We start from the raw sequence: 18,194 nt of genomic DNA on the forward strand, positions 1-18,194 counted from the left end.
CCACGTTTTGCATACGACCTGTGAAACTGCTACAATGCTGCTCTCAATGGCTTGCCAAAAACCAACAATTAAACGTATAGTACAAGATTACGATAACCGTGATAGAATGGATTATCTTCGTGGATTGGCCCATAATTTTAACTTCTAGGCGCATCTCTCTTGACATACTTGCAAATTTTCATTGACATGGTTGAATTTCATTGACATTTTCATTGACATGATTTCATTGACATGGTTGCAAAATAAACACATTTTTGAGTTGAGTTGTTTTAAATTTCATTACAGAAAAGGTTAAGGATAGAAAAGTCCTCAAACTACGTATTTATAATCTACAACATTCATGGGGTGTGTAAGGTGTGTAATTGCAAAAACTGTTTTTCACAATAAATTTTACCCCACTATGAATTTTCCCCCTCGAAGAATTTTCCCCCACGATAAATTTTCCCACGATGAATTTTCCCCCACGATGAATTTTCCCACGATGAATTTGCCACGATGAATTTTCCACGATGAATTTTCCGGACACCTTTTTAAAGTGATTGAAATCGTGTTATACGAATTAGAATGTTTAGACAGTTTATATTGATTTGAGTGAAGGAAGTTTGATTCATGGCAGACCGTTAGTTTCAATATCTCGATCGTCTTTCCACTGAGTAGTGTGATGTCAGGACGCCGTGATTGGGAGAGACAGGACTGTGGTGGGCGGATCACAGACCACACGCCAGCGAATCCTGAAACTCCTGGCCGGCACATGACTTTAATTTATTCACAATTATCTTCAAAATTGTTGTGGCATGTGATAATAATAATAATAATAATAATAATAATAATAATAATATAAAGAATAATAGAATCCATTGCACGTTGAGCAGGTGCCCTGGACGGCAACAGGCGGTCACGAGAAGTATTCCTTCGATTATGATAATGTTTGTTTGCCATTTTTTTTTCAATTTGATATTTTCCCTTTAATCACATCATCACACTCACCGTACTTATCAGCTTTTTTTTGACTTCTGATTTATTCTCCATGCAAATTTCCTGAAATTTTACTTTGAAAATTACGGAAATATCTCCAAGAATTGACATTTAAAAGATCGTTTTTAAATAATTTTAATCCAATCTAACTTTTTTTTTACAAAAACCATTGACGTCAAAATCTGTCTGTCTACTGACTGATATTATTTTTCGTTTTGTTTTTGTGAACACCCTCAGGTGTGTTTGATCTTCAATGCCGGTGAACTGAACATTGTGGAGTATGGTCGAGATGAAGTGCTTGGTTCTGTTAGGACTGAGTTCACCAACAAACATCTCATTAGGTTGCCTACGTGTTTCGTTGTTGTTGTCGTCGTTGTTGTTGTGGTGGTGGTGGTGGTTTGTCGTTGCGTGTTGTGCTTTTGTGGTTTGTTGTAGTTGTCAATATTAAATTTTTTTAATTGTGTTATATATACGTTACCTTAATAGGGCAATATATGTTAAGATTGATTTGTAAATTGTTTTGTTCGTCACCTTCAACATAACAATTGAATAGATCACAATGAAGAGTGTGCTCCTCAATTGTTCTCTCTTTTCAAATTTCAATATGAATTTTTTGTTTGATTGCGATTGGTGGCAGTGTGCGAATCAACGAACGCAAGAGTAACGACAGCCGACAGAACAAACGACTCGCCTATCTGATCGATCTCAAAACAATCGCAATAAGTTAGCTGCTGATGTTGCTCGTGATGACAATGTTGTTGTTGTTGTCGTCGTCAACGTTGTTGTTGTTGTTGATGATGGAATTAATGATTGGGCTGATGATTACATAAATTATTTGTTATTCAGTCGATTTGGTATCCGGTTCAACTCTGGGAACAGTCAGTCATGACCTGAAGGTCGGCTGGCTTGAGGTACTTTTATTCCACTTGCTTCGTTGAAAATTTCATTTCTTAAAATGTGAACGATAGTTATCTCAGAGATAGCTATTATTTTCGTATCACAACTGGCTTCAATATCGCCAACGTGTTGTTCTTTTTACGTACAACTTAATCCAACACCGATGTTGCTTTTGCAATCATGTCCGTAATATACAAGTCTGTTTGAATGGTAGTCCGTAGACATGTCAAAACTGACGACATTGAGCAGGTTCAAATTCAAAAAGCTGATTTATAAGTCGATCGTATGGTCAGGTACGGCTCTTAAACAAAACAATATAGTAATAATAATATAATAATAATAGTATAATAATAAAAGGTTAAAGGTTACTCTCTCTCTTTTGCGTTTGCTTCAGAGGTTTCAACGACAAACACACACAGCGTATATGAATACGCGTGCAAACCACGCATCATACACATTGCATATGATAGGTGGGCATCTCTTTGTATTCGAACCCGGTCATTGCAATAGCAAGACCAGGCGCCTTTAACCATTGAGCCATCACGCCGCCCTAATGATAATAATAATAATATAATTATCGAATAGATATGTATGTGACATCATGTAAATTATTGCATCATCATTAATCATCGTCGCCGCGATCATCATCACGGTTTTCATTATCACAACTACCATTGCACCTTCATTGCTTTGTAGTTGAATGAGACAGGGCACAAGCTGTTGTTCAGAGACAAAAAGTTGAAGGTACTTGTACATCTTTTCATAATTGTATGCCATTTTTAATTTTCATACTTTTTCAAATCTTACAGTCGAATAAAATAATTTGCCTACTACTCATTTTAATGCTTTATGAGACACTTAATTTTAAACACTAACTGTTATCATTCTTCATTTGTTCATCCATCCATCCATCCATCCATCCATCCATCCATCCATCCATCCATCCATCCATCCATCCATCCATCCATCCATCCATCCATCCATCCATCCATCCATCCATCCATCCATCCATCCCTCCATCCATCCATCCATCCATCCATCCATCCCTCCATCCATCCCTCCATCCATCTAGTTGCATTTGTATGATGTAGGCAGCAAGAGCAAAACAACCATCCTCAACTACTGCTCCTACGTTCAGGTTCAGCTTGCTTGCTCAGCAGCTCCATAAACTGCTTGCCCTTTACAGATGTCAACTCTCGTTTATAAGGATTTTCAAAATTTTCAGTTTTAACTACTAATCGCAGAAGTTATTGATTAATATGGAGGGAAAAACAAAAATTTAACGATTCTATGATTTTCAGAAATATTACATTTATCGATTCATTTGTAGATCATTCAGAAACTACCATAACAACTCTTTAATGTTTACGTTGCAACTTGAAAACTTCACCAGTGGGTTCCCGGCAGTGATGTTGTGGTGGCTCAGAACAGGAACAACTTGTGCGTCTGGTACAACATCGAGGCGCCTGACAAGGTCACCAACATCTCCATCAAGGTCATCACACTTCTGTTCTGATTAAAAATAACTTTTGCAAATTTTTGCTGTTTCTGTAACAGTGCGATACAATTTTAATTCTTCATCCTGATAATGTAATTGCTGTTGCTAATGATGTAACTCCATTTTTATATCATTTTCAATTATGTCTGGACTGTGTGTGTCTGGACAAAGAGAATGAATTTGACAGTTTGCAAATGAATGAACGTGAATTGACTTGATTTGAGTGAACCTGTGTAAACTTGAATGAACCAGGGAGATGTGACGGACATAGAGAGGGTGGAGCACGTGACGAATGTGCTCGTCAGTGACGGGGGCAGTGCGGTCAAGAGGTACAAGCTGGATGAGTCACTCATCGAGTTCAGGACTGCCATTGATGATGACGACCTGGCCAGGTTGGCTGGTCGGCGGAGGTGGTTGATGGATTGTAGGAGCAATTGATTGATTGATTGAAGGAGTGAGTGATTGATTGAAAAATTGAATGATGAATTGGGAGAAAGGATAATAGATTGAAAGATTATGTGATGGATTGAGGAAGTGAAACGGAGGAATAAAGAATGAATGATGCGTGAATAAATGAATGAATGAATGAATGAATGAATGAATGAATGAATGAATGAATGAATGAATGAATGAATGAATGAATGAATGAATGAATGAATGAATGAATGAATGAATGAATGAATGAATGAATGAATGAATGAATGAATGAATGAATGAATGAATGAATGAATGAATGAATGAATGAATGAATGAATGAATGAATGAATGAATGAATGAATGAATGAATGAATGAATGAATGAATGAATGAATGAATGAATGAATGATGAAATGGAATTTATTGAAATTGAACATGATGCCTAAATGAGGGTTGTTATTTGTTCATTGCTTTCCAACTTTCTGCTTTTTTTAATTTCTGGATCACAAATTATTGTATTGACATTAAAGAAATGATTCAGCAAGTAATTTTTAACCAGCAATTGAAATAATGTTTAGTATTTTGGATCGGCGGATCATGAACTAGCAGCTTTTCACACGCGTGTGTTATGCGCTAGAAATTTAATTTTGTTTCTTATTCACATACATTTCCAGAGCCATTTTATATTTGGAATCTTTGGATATGACCAGCGAAACGGAAGCTATGTGGCAGAAGTTAGCCGCCGTATCCATGGAGACCAACCAACTCAATGTTGCTCAGAGGTGCTTCATTCATTTTCCTCTCCACTTCCTTCCTCTTCTTTTTCCATTTAGTTATTTATATTTACATGTGATGATCGCACGACGTGATTGGGCCAGTGCCATCAACTCGTCGTCGTCCCCACGAGCCAGCATCTACACATCTACATTAACAAATAAATTACGTTTTCACGCAACTGTGTGTGTGTGTGTGTGTGTGTGTGTGTGTGTGTGTGTGTGTGTGTGTGAAAGCTTTCATGGTCCGACAGCATACGTAATTTTGCAAAAATGGACAGGAATATTCGGCCATATTGACAAACACGTACACACTCATTTATATGGTCATACACGCACACATACACATATACATTCACACATACATACACGCACATACACACACGCACATACGCATTACGCCAAACGTTTGCAGATGTTACGCAGCCCTTGGTGACATAGCTAGGGTGAGGCACTTGGATGAAATAAGCAACATTTTAAGAGATGAGGCCGTTAGTTACTGTGGTCATTCAATGTTCTTCTTATTAGCGTTTAATGTTATTCTATGTTGTTGATGTTATGAGTGTTGTTGTTGATTTTATAATGTGTTGTTACTGATGTTATTAATGTTGTCGTTGATGTTATTAGTGTTGTCTTTGAATTTTATAATGCATTGTTGTTGTTGTTGATATCATTAGTGTTGTTGTTGATGTCATTAGTGTTGTTGTTGATGTTATTTGTGTTGTTGTTGATGTTATTAATGTTGTCCATGCTATTTAATGTTGTTCATGTTATATAGTATTACCTATTAATGCATCATTGTCATCATTATCGTTATCATCATCGTTATCATCATTATCTTCTTCTTTATCATCATCATCGTGGTCATCATAATTATTCTCATCATCAACAACATAACTAATAACATCAACTACCAACAAAACATCATCATCATCACCATCGCTAACAACAACAACAACAACCAGGGTAGTGAGGGCATGGAATACTACAAGGTCAAAGCGGAACTTGCCATCATGCAGAAGAACTTCAAACTGGCTGAACACATATACCTCGATCAGGTAGGTGCTTGTCACGTGTCTGATGATGATGATGATGTTGTTGTTGATGTTGATTATGATGATGTTGTTGATGATGATGATAATGATGACGATGATGATGATGATAATGATGATGACGACGACGACCGTGATGATGATGACGATGATGACGATGAACGTCGCCATCATCTTCCCAACTAAGAACATGGTTGATGAAGCAATGAGGATGTATCAGGATATGCACAAGTGGGAAGATGCTATCTATGTGGCTGAGTTGAAGGTGGGTAGGTTGGCTTGATGATGATGGTGATAGTGAAGATGATGATGGCGATGATGACGATCATTATGATAATGTAAATGATGATGATGACTGGGGTGATGATGATGATGCTGACGATGAGGATGACGTTGATGATGATGAAGATGGTTATGTTGTTAATGATGATGATAGTAACATTGGTGATGAAGTTGATGTTCGTGAAGATGATGATGATGATGGCATGACGGTGATACTGGCTGTGATGTTGTGACGATGATGATGTTAATGATGATGATGAACCAGAGAAGGAGAACGTTGATGATGCGATGTTGCTAATAACGATGATAGTAACTGTGGTGATGATGATGCTGATGGTCACGACGATGATGATGTGATGAAGACGATGATGCTTTGACGTTTAGGTTGTTGTTGGTGGTGGTGGTATGGCGATAGTGACGTTAACGACGATGATGATGATGATGTGAGGCTGTTGTTGGTATGTGTATAATGACGATAACATGCCGATGACGTCATAATACTATGACGTCACTTCAGAACCATCCAGATATTGAAATGCTGAAGAAGAAGTACTACCTCTGGCTGATGGAGACCAGGCAGGAAAGCAAAGCTGGAGACATGAAGGAAGGTAATGATGACGTTGACGGTGATGATGGTTGTGGTAATGAGGATGTTAATCCTTTCAGTTACGACGTATTGATAATAATGATAGCAATAGTGATAATAATAACAATAACAATAATAATAAGAATAAGAATAATAATAATAAAAACAACAATAATAATAAAACAGACAGTTTGTATCATAAAATATATCAGCCACTAAATGGATAACAGCATTACATGATGACACTATAATAGAAACATATGGCTTATTTAAAACATTTGCTGTCGTCAGCAATGTTTTAAAATTAACTTTCGAGAACGTATTGAACCCCAGCTGAAGGCAACTACGAGACAGCTGTACAGCTCTTCATCAAAGCCGGTTTGCCAGCGAAAGCTGCAAGATTAGTCACCAGCCGGAGCGTTAGTCGCTGATCTCATTTTAATATTTATTATATTTATCAGCTATATTTATTTTTAAAATTATTTGTTTATTAAATTAATTAATTATTTATTTATTTTTATTACCTTTTCACGAGTTGGTTGACGAATTAATTGATTATCAGTGTGAGAACTGCTTGAAATCAACTTCATCATCACAGGATCTGCTGAACAATCCGCAACTGGTCAGCACAGTTCTCAGTGCCCTCATCAAGTCAGAGATGCATGACAGGGTGGGTTGATGGATGCATGCGTGGATGTCGATAGCTTGCTGAAAATAACACCTTGAACTTTTTAACATAAAACTGAACCATTCAATATTCAGGCAGGGGACCTCTGTGAGCAGCTAGGTAGGAGCCAGGAAGCTATTGAGTTGTACAAGAAGGGCGGGTGCTTCAGGAAAGGTGCTCCGTAATTTTTACCACAAATTAATTAATTATTTCTCATTAATTTATTCATTCGTTCTTTCGTTCATTCGTTCGTTCGTTCATACGTTTATTCATTCATTCATTTGTTCGTTCGTTCATGCATGCTATGGTTAGTTTGAATAGAATCGAGAAAGCAATAGAAATGTTTCTTGATAGTCACATTTATTTTATGTACGGAGCATTAAGGGCTGAATGAGACGGGCAGAAAGCATGCACAATTATTCAAATTCATTTACATTTCCGTTTGTATTTAACAGGATGATTGTTTTCATTTTTTGTCATTCATACTTTTTTCATTTTAGGTAGAAGTAAATAAATTAATTATTTTTATTTTATTTATTGAAAATTGTTTAAAATTATTTAAAATTAAATTTTTTTCAAACTAAAATTGAATTAAATGTAATTGATTGAAAACTCGAAACCGAAAATGAACTTGGCAGCTGTTGAGTTGACGCGTGAGACGAACCCTCAGATGGTGGTGAAGTTGGAGGAGGAGTGGGGCAACTATCTGGTCAGTCAGAAGCAATATGATGCCGCCATCAATCACTTCATCGAGGCGGGGTTTGTTGCTTTTTAACTTGCTTTCGTAATATTAAACATGGGAGGCTACTACGTCTCATCACAAGTTTATCAAGTTGAATGAATGCCCGCCAAATAACCATCCATTTGTCTAAACAATCACCGAACCATCAAATTGATCAGGTGTACCATGAAAGCAGTTGATGCCGCCATAAATTCGCGCCAGTGGGTGAAAGCCTTGGAGATTCTTGATGTTGTCGAAGATAAGCCTGAAGCCAAGAAGTATTATCTGAAGATTGCTCAACACTATGTTCAGGCTGCTGAGTATGAGGTCGGTTGTTTGGTTATATAGTTGGATAGTAGGGAAGTTGGTTGATTGGATGGATGGATGTTAGATTGGATAATTGATTGATAGTTTTAATGGTCAAATGGATGAGTGGTACTTTGTATTTATATGTATTATTAGGTCGGCGTGTTAGCTCTGCCGGTAGAAGTGCCATGTCTCGTGCAGTAACGAGATGGCCTAGTTCGAATACGGTCGGTCCGAAACTCAAAGACCATCATACGCCATGCGTGTGTGAGGTGTGCGTGTACGTTGTGGGGTGTGGATGGTAGGTAGAGCCTTTGAGGTGCGGAGGTTTAAATGCCGTAAATGATATGTAAGCAATTTAAAGTGAGAGCTGCTTGATAAGGGACCAAAAAAGTATTTGGCAGTTGTATTTTTTTTTGTTGTTTTACGTTCTCAATTATGTTTTCCGATATTTAATTGATTGCAGCAAGTTATCTATTGCGAAGTCGATTTCAATGAAATATAATTTTTCTTTGTTAATTTCTCCAACTGCAGCAAGCAGAGCGTTGTTTCACATCTGCTGGCTGTATGAAGGAGGCCATCGACATGTACAACAACGCTGGCAAGTGGGAGATGGCTCACAAGGTCTGTTCATGGCCGCGTGCACGCATTCAACTTGCCTAACTGCAGTTGTATTATTATTTGTGTGCTTGTTTGCATGCATGTTTTGTTCCTGATGCATTGTGTCGATGTAAATTGAACTAGTGCTATGCAGTTGAACGAAAGCAACAATTTTAAATATTCTACTAAAATGTGGAAGTTGAAAATTTCTGACTCAACTTTTTGTCCAAATAGTAATTCTTTAAGTCGTTCAATCGGTTAATTATTTCAGCAAAGAATCACGTTGTTTGTCATTTCATTTGCTGCTGTACTGTTTGTCAATAATTCTGTCAGTCTATCATTGAAACCATAAAACATGTCATAGTAGTAAACTATTAGTAATATTAACCAGTAAGCAACACGATGATTTGATGATCGACTATCACATATTCCAGCTGGTGTCGCAAACGATGGACCAGGACCAAGGGCATCAGATGTCATTAATGCAGGCCAAGCAACTGGAAGAGAAGGGAAAGTTCAGAGAGGCAGAGAGGTTTCTAACGTTTCATCACCGTGATATGCCGCTATCATTGTCTATGTTGCATGTAAATGTGCCATCATCATCATTGTAAATATTGTAATTGATTCAAGCTGATTTCCAGATGCCAAAATTAAATTTTTATAAATTATATAGTATAACTTATTTTATCACCATGATAGTCACCATCATCATCATCGTCATCATGGTCATCTTCATCGTCATCATCATCATCGGACTGCAGGTTGTACATAGCGATAGAGTGCACAGATGATGCGATCAGCATGTACAAGCGTCATAAGATGTACGACGACATGATCAGGATGGTGAGGCAGCATCGGCCCAACCACCTCAAAGATACACATCTGTATCTGGCCAAGGTTTGTGAATCTGCTGAAGACGATGGTGAGGATGGTGGAGACGATGACGATAATGAGGACGATGATGATGATGAGGACGATGAGGATGATGATGATGATGAGGACGAGAATGATGATAATTATGTCGGTGGCATTAATCATGAGATTATTTTTTTGTAGAAATTAACATTATTATATTAAAAGGATAGAAGATGTTTGACGTTTAACTTTTGAAAAAAAAACTTTAAAATTGATTTTTGATTTGTCAAGTTCAAAGGCTTTTTTCATGCAATTTAAGACTTTTTTTTACAATGCTCATTTCAGGCTTTTAGCGATTTTTGTTTTTCTTTGCTGTTTCTACTGTTTAAAACCTTTCAACAAGATCCTTGAATCAGAGAATCGTCTGAAGTTAGCCGAACATCACTTGATAGAAGCCAGGGAAATCGACCTTGCCGTTCAATTGTACTCAAAAAATAACCAATACGAAGAAGCCTATAGAATAGCAAAAGGACACGGAGGCGTGGTTACTCAACAGAAGGTGGCTTATGATTGGTCCAAATGGCTAGGAGGGGATAGTGCTGTCAAACTATTGGTCAAGTTGAATATGTTTGAGGCTGTTATAGACTACGCTGTTAAATCCAGGTAGTGTTTCTTTGTGCTCTGCTTGTTTTCGTTCAACCAACATTGCTACTTTTTTTAAATTTAAACACCATTTGTGCTTGATGCGACTGTATAAAGTATTATTTTCAATTTCACTTTTATTACCTATTAATATTTCATTATTTGCTCCTGGCATGTGTTATTTTTACCTCATTTGAACTTTTGACCAGTCCGCCAGATTTTGAGTTGGCATTTGACCTAGCGAGAGGATCGAAGACGAGCAAGTCCCAGCAGGACATGCTGGCCTTTGTCAGCGAGAAGTACGCCGAACATCTCGAGGAAGCTGGAAGATTCAAGGAGGCTGAGGCCCAGTTCATCAAGGCTGGCATTCCTAAGAGTGCTGTTCTCATGTGGGTTGTCATGCTGATGTTGTGCTAGGGTGATGTTTTCATGATGACGTCACTCATGATGACGGGGGATAGGGAGAAGAAGGGGGAAGAAGAGGATAATTCTGATGGTGATGATGGTGTGATGAGGAGGACGATGATGGTGATGATGATGATGTGGCAGAGATGATGTTGTCGCTGGTCGTTACGGTGGCAGTGGTGGTGGCAGTGGTGGTTTTGGTAGAAGTGGTTGTAATTATGGTTAAGGGTGATGATGATGACGCCAACGTGGTTGTGAGAATAATTTCAATATGGTGAGAATCTTGGCTGTGCTGATGATGATGGATGTTGTTGGCTGCTATTATATTATTCATCATGTCGTAGTAGATTTATTTATTTGTTCATTCAATCACCTCTCATTGGATTACAAGATACATTGCAGTATCTATATTTATAACAAACAATTCCGTGTTAGAGTGAACGCTCGCTTCTCGCTTCATTCCGCTGCAGGTACGTCAGTTTGAAAGATTGGGATTCAGCGCAAAGGGTTGCCGAGCTGTACGATCGATCTTCCCTCAATGACGTAATGACCGCCCAAGGTCACGTGGCTTTTGAAAATAAAGAGTATCAGAAAGCTGAGTCTTTTTTTCTGAGAGCCCAACGACCCAACATCATCATTCAGTGCTACAAAGTTGTTGTTGTCATTTTTATTGTTGTTGTTGTTGTTGTTGTTGTTGTTGAAATGTTCATCAAGTGCATATCGTCAGATACATGTTTGTCGAACTTTGCATGTTTGAATACTTTTTGGAACTTTGTAGTGGTTTATTTTTATCTAAAAACGTCTGACACAAGTTAGGATTAATTTGTCAAAGTTAGTTTAATAAAGATCATTCATTCATTTCTACGTTATTTCTCAACTCTTGTTGTCCACTTTGTGTTGGCGGGTTAAAAGCGACCAGGTTTGAGTGCATGCATGCCCGCCTATCTCGTTCCTACGCATCGGTGTGTAATATGCTGGTTCACGCGTAATTTCATAAGTGCGTGTGTGTGTGTGTGCGTATGTGTGTGTGTGTTGTGTGTTTGATACATCTGATCTGAGTAGTCTAATTAATGAGAGAGAGAGAGAGAGAGAGAGAGAGAGAGAGAGAGAGAGAGAGAGAGAGAGAGAGAGAGAAAGTTGCTATCATTACCATATTAATTGTGAAATTGTGATTGATAATATATCTTGTTACTATTTCATTCATTTAACATTTTTCAACAATTTATCTATTTAGATACAAATGATTTTTTCATATTCAATGATGTTTAACGCATCCTCGTCATCATCGTCATCATTTCATCATCATCGTCATCCTCCTCCTCATCATCATCGTCATCCTCCTCCTCATCATCATCGTCATCCTCCTCATCATCATCGTTCTCATCACAGGAGCAAAACATGTGGGCGGATGCTTTAAGAGTATGCAAGGAGTACTTGCCCGCCATGTTGGATGACCTACAAAGCGAATATGAAACTAAGTCATCGGCAGGAACTGGAGCCGGGGGAAGCAGGTAGGAGAAGTCTGTTGTTTCAGTTTTGAAAAAAATAGAAAAAGAAATGGAAAAGAAATAGAAAAAATATGTTTATTCATTCATTTATAGAGAAAAAATGTTTATTCATTCATTATTCGTCTATATTTCATGAATCTTACTTTTAAATAGGTAGGTACCTGTAGTATTTATTAAAATTACAAAATTTTCATCCTCATCATTTTCATTTTTTTCTTAAACTTTTTTTTTCAAAATGTTTTTCAAACCATCCATCTCCGTTGTGGCCGAACAGAGCGATAGAAACGACGATACAGAAAGCCCAAGATTTTGAGACGAAGGGCGAATATGCAAGGGCGGTCAAATGTTACGTGGAAGTGACGTCACAAAATGAGGATGACGTAACCATCGTGGAAAAGTGCTACAGAAAGGTTAAGCTGCTTCGAATTATCATATAACATACAGACAGATAATTAATTGAATGGGCACACAATTTAATGGTTAATCATATGAACGAATAAATCGTTTGAAGTACAACAAGTTGGTAATAAATGATGATGGACTGTCAATTGAATTTGAAGTATGACAGACGAAGATTCCCTGGGTATATGAATTGAATATCTTTTTATAATAGCTTCACTCTGACTGAACACTGAGCATAAATTCGGATAGCCAACGTCCGTGTTTTATTGTTTGATGCATATATCAGAATGAATGTGTGTGTTTGTTTAGTGGCACGTCTGTTCTTGTTTATTGAATATTCATCTACTGTTTAATCCATTATTTAATTATGTATTTATCAAAAAAATAAATGCTATAGAAATAGATTCACTTCATTAAACAGGCCAGTCAGTTGGCTCTGAAGTTCCTCAGCCAGGAAAACGCAACGAGGGTTGTGGAGGTGGTGGGTCCCAGATTGGTGGAGATGAAGAGGTGCAACGCTGTTAGTGGATGGGGCGTCATTGTTGTGGTAGTTGTGGAATAAATATTTGTTGTGGGCGGTTATGACTCTTCAGATGATGGCTGGTTACTAGGTGACGATGATATAATAATGCCTACAATGGTGATGTGATATTTATGATGATGAATGATGAAATAATGTTGGTGTCAGGGTGATGTTGTCGCTGAAGATGGTGCTTGACGATGATGGCCACGGTAGGCTTATGATGATTACGATTAATTTTACTCACTTTGATGAGGAAAATAATATTTCTGCGATTTCATGATCATCGGATGGGATGTAGATAGTAAGAACTTTTGAACGGGTTAAGTTTGCGCTATTGGAAGATGTTTGCGAGTGTTTTCCACATTTCTTTAAGCATTTGGACAACGATGAAGAGAGACAAAGACAGATTGGACGCGTGTCAGAATGTTGGTTGGAATAAAATAGATTGAGTTGCTGGCATAAGGGGATCCTAAAAATCAGCTTTGAAATCAGAAAAATATAAAAAGTGGATTTTCGTCGGATATATTTGCAACTAGTTGTATTTCGATGTTGTATTTCGATATATATGATTAATGAAAAATGGTGAGGATGATGTTGATTTTTACGATATTTGCTCTGTCGACATACGCAGTTGTGATTACAATAAGCAAGAAAAAAATGATAGTAGCTGATTAGTTTGTACAATCATCAATTATGCATTGTCGGTACGACATGATTTAATTGCTGAGTTGTCTATTATTGATGCGGTCGAACAATAAGCTGGCTGGTTGTCATTTGGATAATATTTGAGATATGATTATTACTTTGTTGTCAAAACAATTCTAGTGTTAAAATTTTCATAGTCATCTAGATGGCAATGTTGATGATCTTGCTGATTTTAAGATTGAAGAAGGCCAGATAAGGCATAAAAGTCTTGTGAAGGCCAGCATAAAACACAGAAGATTGGTATAACAAGCCTATGAAAATATTTACAAAGTAAAAGTGTCATTTTCAAATACAACATTGATATTCAACTAGTAAAATTAAAACAAAGTCGAGCAGGCAACTTAGTAGATTTGTACAATTTTTTGAAAGTGTCAAATTAAAAAAACTTAGACAATTTTTTGAGAGTGACATATATGAATAAAGCATTAATATTTGACCAGTTAAATTAAAAGTTAAGTCGAACAAACAGCTAAGTAGGTACGAACAATTTTACGAAAGTGTCGTATTGAAATGAAACTTAGATATTCAATCACAGTTGTGAATACACGTGAATCAACGCATCGGACACTTTTGCATGTGGCAGGCGGGGATCTCTTAACATTCGAACCGGGTCACTGCATCAACATTGTCAGCACCTTAACCATTACACCATCGCCCACACGCATACACACAAAAACTCGCACACACAAACACAGATACATACACGCACGCACGCACGAACACGCAGGCAGCGGAATTGTACTTGCAAGCAGATCTGATAAGAGAGGCAGTGGACGCTTTCATGACAGGCGAGGAGTGGAACAAAGCTAGGAAGGTGGCCACCGAACTTGAACCCAGGTCAGTGAGATGGTGATGAGGATGATGCAGATGATGATGACAATGATGAGGACAATGATAATGATGGTGATGATGTGACGTTAATTGTTGTTGCAGCTTGGTCTACTTTGTGTTAACATACCATGCAAATCTTTTTTTTAGATTGTTGCCACACGTTGAAGAGAGGTATAAAAATTATTTGAAAGACAAAGATAAGCTGGATACTGTTAGTTGCCTGTTCAAGTTTTTTCGATTGTTTGTTTATGTTGTCTGTCTTGTATGTTTCGTCTATACTTTTGTTTGTGTTGTTTGTTTGTTGCTTATTTGTTTGTTTATTGCTTATTTGTTAAGATTTGTGGTTTGCTTGTTTATTGTTGTAAGTTTTCACTGTTTTCCATTAACTTTTACTATGCTTGTTGGTCACGGTCAGTCTTTACAACTGATCGCTCAATTAAGATATTTTGTATAAAAAGAAATCATTGTCAGCGTCTGTCTCTAACGAATGTTCTGTTTCGACAACCCAAGTTTATAGCTTTCATTTGCGGATTGCATCTTAGAACAAACTTTTGTTTATATGCACAGATCATCAATAAATTAAGAAACAGTTGTTATGATTTAAAACGAATTTTGATGTATTTAAAATTAGGTTTGAAATATTCGGGAGTTTAATTATTATACAGTTAAAACCACAATGAATTTGACAATGATTTGGAACGAATATGTTATAATTGTATGAGTTAGCACAGCATCAGTCTTTGATGATGACCTCTGTGATTACTTCTCGATGATTTATTCAGAAAATGAATCGAGCAGGCGTGTTTCGCGCTGGGCATTTTTGAAAATTTTTTTCGCTTGCAGTTGGAGAACGTGGACACAGAGGCAGCGATTGAGAGATACATAACGAAAGGTGATTGGATGAAAGCCATCAATCTAGCTGAGAAGAAGGTTAAATGTAGTCCTACGAACACAATTGCCGCTTATATATTTTTTTATTTATTCTGTACCGCGATCTTGTCATCATTTATAACGCACAGAATCCAAAAATGCTGCCGAAATACGTGGCACAATACGCAACTGTACTAATTAAGGAGAACAAAACGAAGAACGCTCTGACCCTGTATGAAAAGTACGGCACTCCTGCCATTCCGCAGGTTGGCCAACTAACTCACTCTGGCACTTTTTTAATTCTCTTTTTGTTATTTATTCACTTTACATTCATTTGTTCAATTTATTAATTTTTCTCTATTCTGTCTTTTCATTTCATTACCTGGTTGTTTTATTTGCTGTTAAATCGTCATCTTTTCATTATGGCATGTGTTGCATGAGCAGAAACGCAGATACCCACCCATACATGTGTTTGTATTGTAATTGCATCATGCACGCACGTGCACATGCACTGTGCATACACACACATGTATGAACACGCACACACGAACACACACACACGTGTGTGTGCGTGCGTGCGTGCGTGTGTGCATACAAGTTGGTGCGTGCATTGGAGTTTTTCAAAGAGTGAATCACACTAGCACACCTTGACGACCGTGCCACACGATTGAACAGGTCCATTAAGTAGATGGATGGTTTGACTGGAGTCTCGCTTGATTGATTGACGAATTAAATTAGTTTAGTTGCTTGATTGCTGTATTGATGGATTGATTGGTCGATCGATTGATAGCTCAAACAAATAACCGTCTCTCAGAACTTCAACATATACAAACGCATCTTCTACGACATGGTCAACCTGCCAAAAACAAACAACAGCGAATCATTCCAGATGTGGTCTCAACTTAGGAACATGTTTTACAACCTGGTTAACTCAACAATACACTATCCTTTCTAGTTTTTTTTTGTTAATTAATTTCCTATTAAACTCACAATTTCTAAAAAAGCAATCCTTTAAAAGTTAATATAAATACAACTGCTCTGATCATCTTACGTCAACAATTTTTGTAGAAAAAAAATTTGGACCAATCAAAAAATGCGGAATCAGATGAGTTTTACAACATGTTTCTAGCTGCTCATTACTACGCCACCAGATCGGCCTGCATTAATCATGATTCATTGGCCCAATTAACATGCAAATTATCTACGTCACTGCTACGTCACAGTGATTTGGTTCCCGCCGACAAGGCATTCTACGAAGCAGGAGTGGCTTCTAAAGTGAGTTTCAAACGAAACGTGCTTTTTTTAAGTTGAAATGATCAAAGATATCGGTGGCGGAAGGTTATAATACAATGGCGCTAAATTTAATGACGTCAATGTTGAATTAGGGTGATGGCAACTGTGAATGTTATTAAGATGCTAATTAGTTACACATCATGGTAATGAATAACAAATTGATATTTAATGATACAAAATAATTAAGAATGTTGGGAACGACAGTGCGGCTCTGGCATTCTTCAACAGGTTCTTGGACATGGTGGAGGTCAGTTGGCTTAGAGTGATTTTTAATGAATTGTTAATACTCAGTGTTGTGGTTCAGTCATGTTGTATGAACTGTTAATATCAGTTGTTTATAAATTTGTCACCCATAATTCAGTAGGGAAGCGTTTTCGAATTCCTGTTGAAATAATGAGGAAGTGTTGTACTGTGCAATAATAATTCACAAGGAGTGCTTGCTTCCTCGTGTAACTGGTCGAGAGATGGCAAATACTGATTGGCTGACGACTCTTTAGAGCAAGATACTTGTAGTCTCCAAAATTCATAGTCAGACGAAAGTCGGTCTCTATTCATCTAAAGCTTCATGAAATGCATCGCAGCAACGTTTCATGTTGTCTCCACCAATTAATATTCATATGTGCGTTTCATGTTGTTTACACCAATTAATATTCATATGTGTTGAGACGTTTGAAATAATTCACGCCCCCAGGCCATCGAGGACCAGTCGTTGGACGCCTTGGACCACTCCATATTCAGTGACACGGACATTCCCAGCGAGATCCCACTCCCAGAACGTCCCTACGTCTCCGTAAGCTGGAATGTTTGCCTCGATATCAATAAGCTTAAAAAAATTAATCGTGGATTTTCGTCATTACCGAGCAAATAGAGTTGAAAGCGAAATGAATGTTGTGAATGTTTTATAGAGGGCTAATTGTTGATTATTTGTGGTGCCATCCGTCAATTTGCCTCGTGCACCAGCACCATTACGACGGCAAACAAAATCCGAATAAAAAAAACTTAAAATAAAACCCATTAAAATGCTTTTCGCGCTTTTGTTCTCATTGAAAGCACTGTTGTCGTCATTCTTCCATCATCATCATCATTATCATCATCATCATCCTTTTCCTCCTCCTCCTCCTCATCATCATCTTGTTTAGGTGTAAAAAATTACAAATCGTCATCGTCTTCATCATCAATACCACCAGCAAATATTATCGTAGTCGTCATCATCATCATCACATGCATCATCATCATCATCATTTGCATCATCATCGTCATCATCACTTTCATCATCATCATCATTTGCATCATCATCGTCATCATCACTTTCATCATCATTTCATTCATCATCATCGTCACTTCACTAGCATGTCATCAGTAGCATCATCCTCTTTGTGTTGTATTG

General features: G+C 37.5%; 1 protein-coding gene across 1 annotated transcript in view; it reads left to right on the top strand.

Moving 5' to 3' along the window:
• The window catches only part of HELRODRAFT_74793 (hypothetical protein), a gene marked incomplete at both ends in the record, with an annotated part of 26,121 nt that overhangs the window by 6,443 nt on the left and 1,484 nt on the right, over nucleotides 1-18,194 (top strand). Inside the window, 35 exons of the mRNA XM_009015217.1 lie at nucleotides 873-926; nucleotides 1,213-1,316; nucleotides 1,613-1,698; nucleotides 1,822-1,886; nucleotides 2,569-2,616; nucleotides 2,945-3,010; nucleotides 3,266-3,367; nucleotides 3,623-3,762; nucleotides 4,461-4,568; nucleotides 4,975-5,073; nucleotides 5,530-5,617; nucleotides 5,799-5,876; nucleotides 6,411-6,501; nucleotides 6,813-6,898; nucleotides 7,078-7,149; nucleotides 7,242-7,320; nucleotides 7,785-7,905; nucleotides 8,047-8,198; nucleotides 8,712-8,797; nucleotides 9,208-9,305; nucleotides 9,535-9,670; nucleotides 10,032-10,291; nucleotides 10,480-10,659; nucleotides 11,146-11,326; nucleotides 12,065-12,153; nucleotides 12,458-12,593; nucleotides 13,007-13,105; nucleotides 14,541-14,650; nucleotides 14,792-14,855; nucleotides 15,488-15,574; nucleotides 15,664-15,780; nucleotides 16,329-16,439; nucleotides 16,583-16,789; nucleotides 16,995-17,054; nucleotides 17,499-17,597. Coding sequence (XP_009013465.1) covers nucleotides 873-926; nucleotides 1,213-1,316; nucleotides 1,613-1,698; nucleotides 1,822-1,886; nucleotides 2,569-2,616; nucleotides 2,945-3,010; nucleotides 3,266-3,367; nucleotides 3,623-3,762; nucleotides 4,461-4,568; nucleotides 4,975-5,073; nucleotides 5,530-5,617; nucleotides 5,799-5,876; nucleotides 6,411-6,501; nucleotides 6,813-6,898; nucleotides 7,078-7,149; nucleotides 7,242-7,320; nucleotides 7,785-7,905; nucleotides 8,047-8,198; nucleotides 8,712-8,797; nucleotides 9,208-9,305; nucleotides 9,535-9,670; nucleotides 10,032-10,291; nucleotides 10,480-10,659; nucleotides 11,146-11,326; nucleotides 12,065-12,153; nucleotides 12,458-12,593; nucleotides 13,007-13,105; nucleotides 14,541-14,650; nucleotides 14,792-14,855; nucleotides 15,488-15,574; nucleotides 15,664-15,780; nucleotides 16,329-16,439; nucleotides 16,583-16,789; nucleotides 16,995-17,054; nucleotides 17,499-17,597 — 3,759 coding nt within the window. The remainder of the gene's footprint in view (nucleotides 1-872; nucleotides 927-1,212; nucleotides 1,317-1,612; nucleotides 1,699-1,821; nucleotides 1,887-2,568; nucleotides 2,617-2,944; nucleotides 3,011-3,265; nucleotides 3,368-3,622; nucleotides 3,763-4,460; nucleotides 4,569-4,974; nucleotides 5,074-5,529; nucleotides 5,618-5,798; nucleotides 5,877-6,410; nucleotides 6,502-6,812; nucleotides 6,899-7,077; nucleotides 7,150-7,241; nucleotides 7,321-7,784; nucleotides 7,906-8,046; nucleotides 8,199-8,711; nucleotides 8,798-9,207; nucleotides 9,306-9,534; nucleotides 9,671-10,031; nucleotides 10,292-10,479; nucleotides 10,660-11,145; nucleotides 11,327-12,064; nucleotides 12,154-12,457; nucleotides 12,594-13,006; nucleotides 13,106-14,540; nucleotides 14,651-14,791; nucleotides 14,856-15,487; nucleotides 15,575-15,663; nucleotides 15,781-16,328; nucleotides 16,440-16,582; nucleotides 16,790-16,994; nucleotides 17,055-17,498; nucleotides 17,598-18,194) is intronic.

This window comes from Helobdella robusta (genome assembly GCF_000326865.2).
Source record: "Helobdella robusta unplaced genomic scaffold HELROscaffold_15, whole genome shotgun sequence".
In the NCBI taxonomy this organism is placed as follows: Eukaryota; Metazoa; Annelida; class Clitellata; order Rhynchobdellida; family Glossiphoniidae; genus Helobdella; species Helobdella robusta.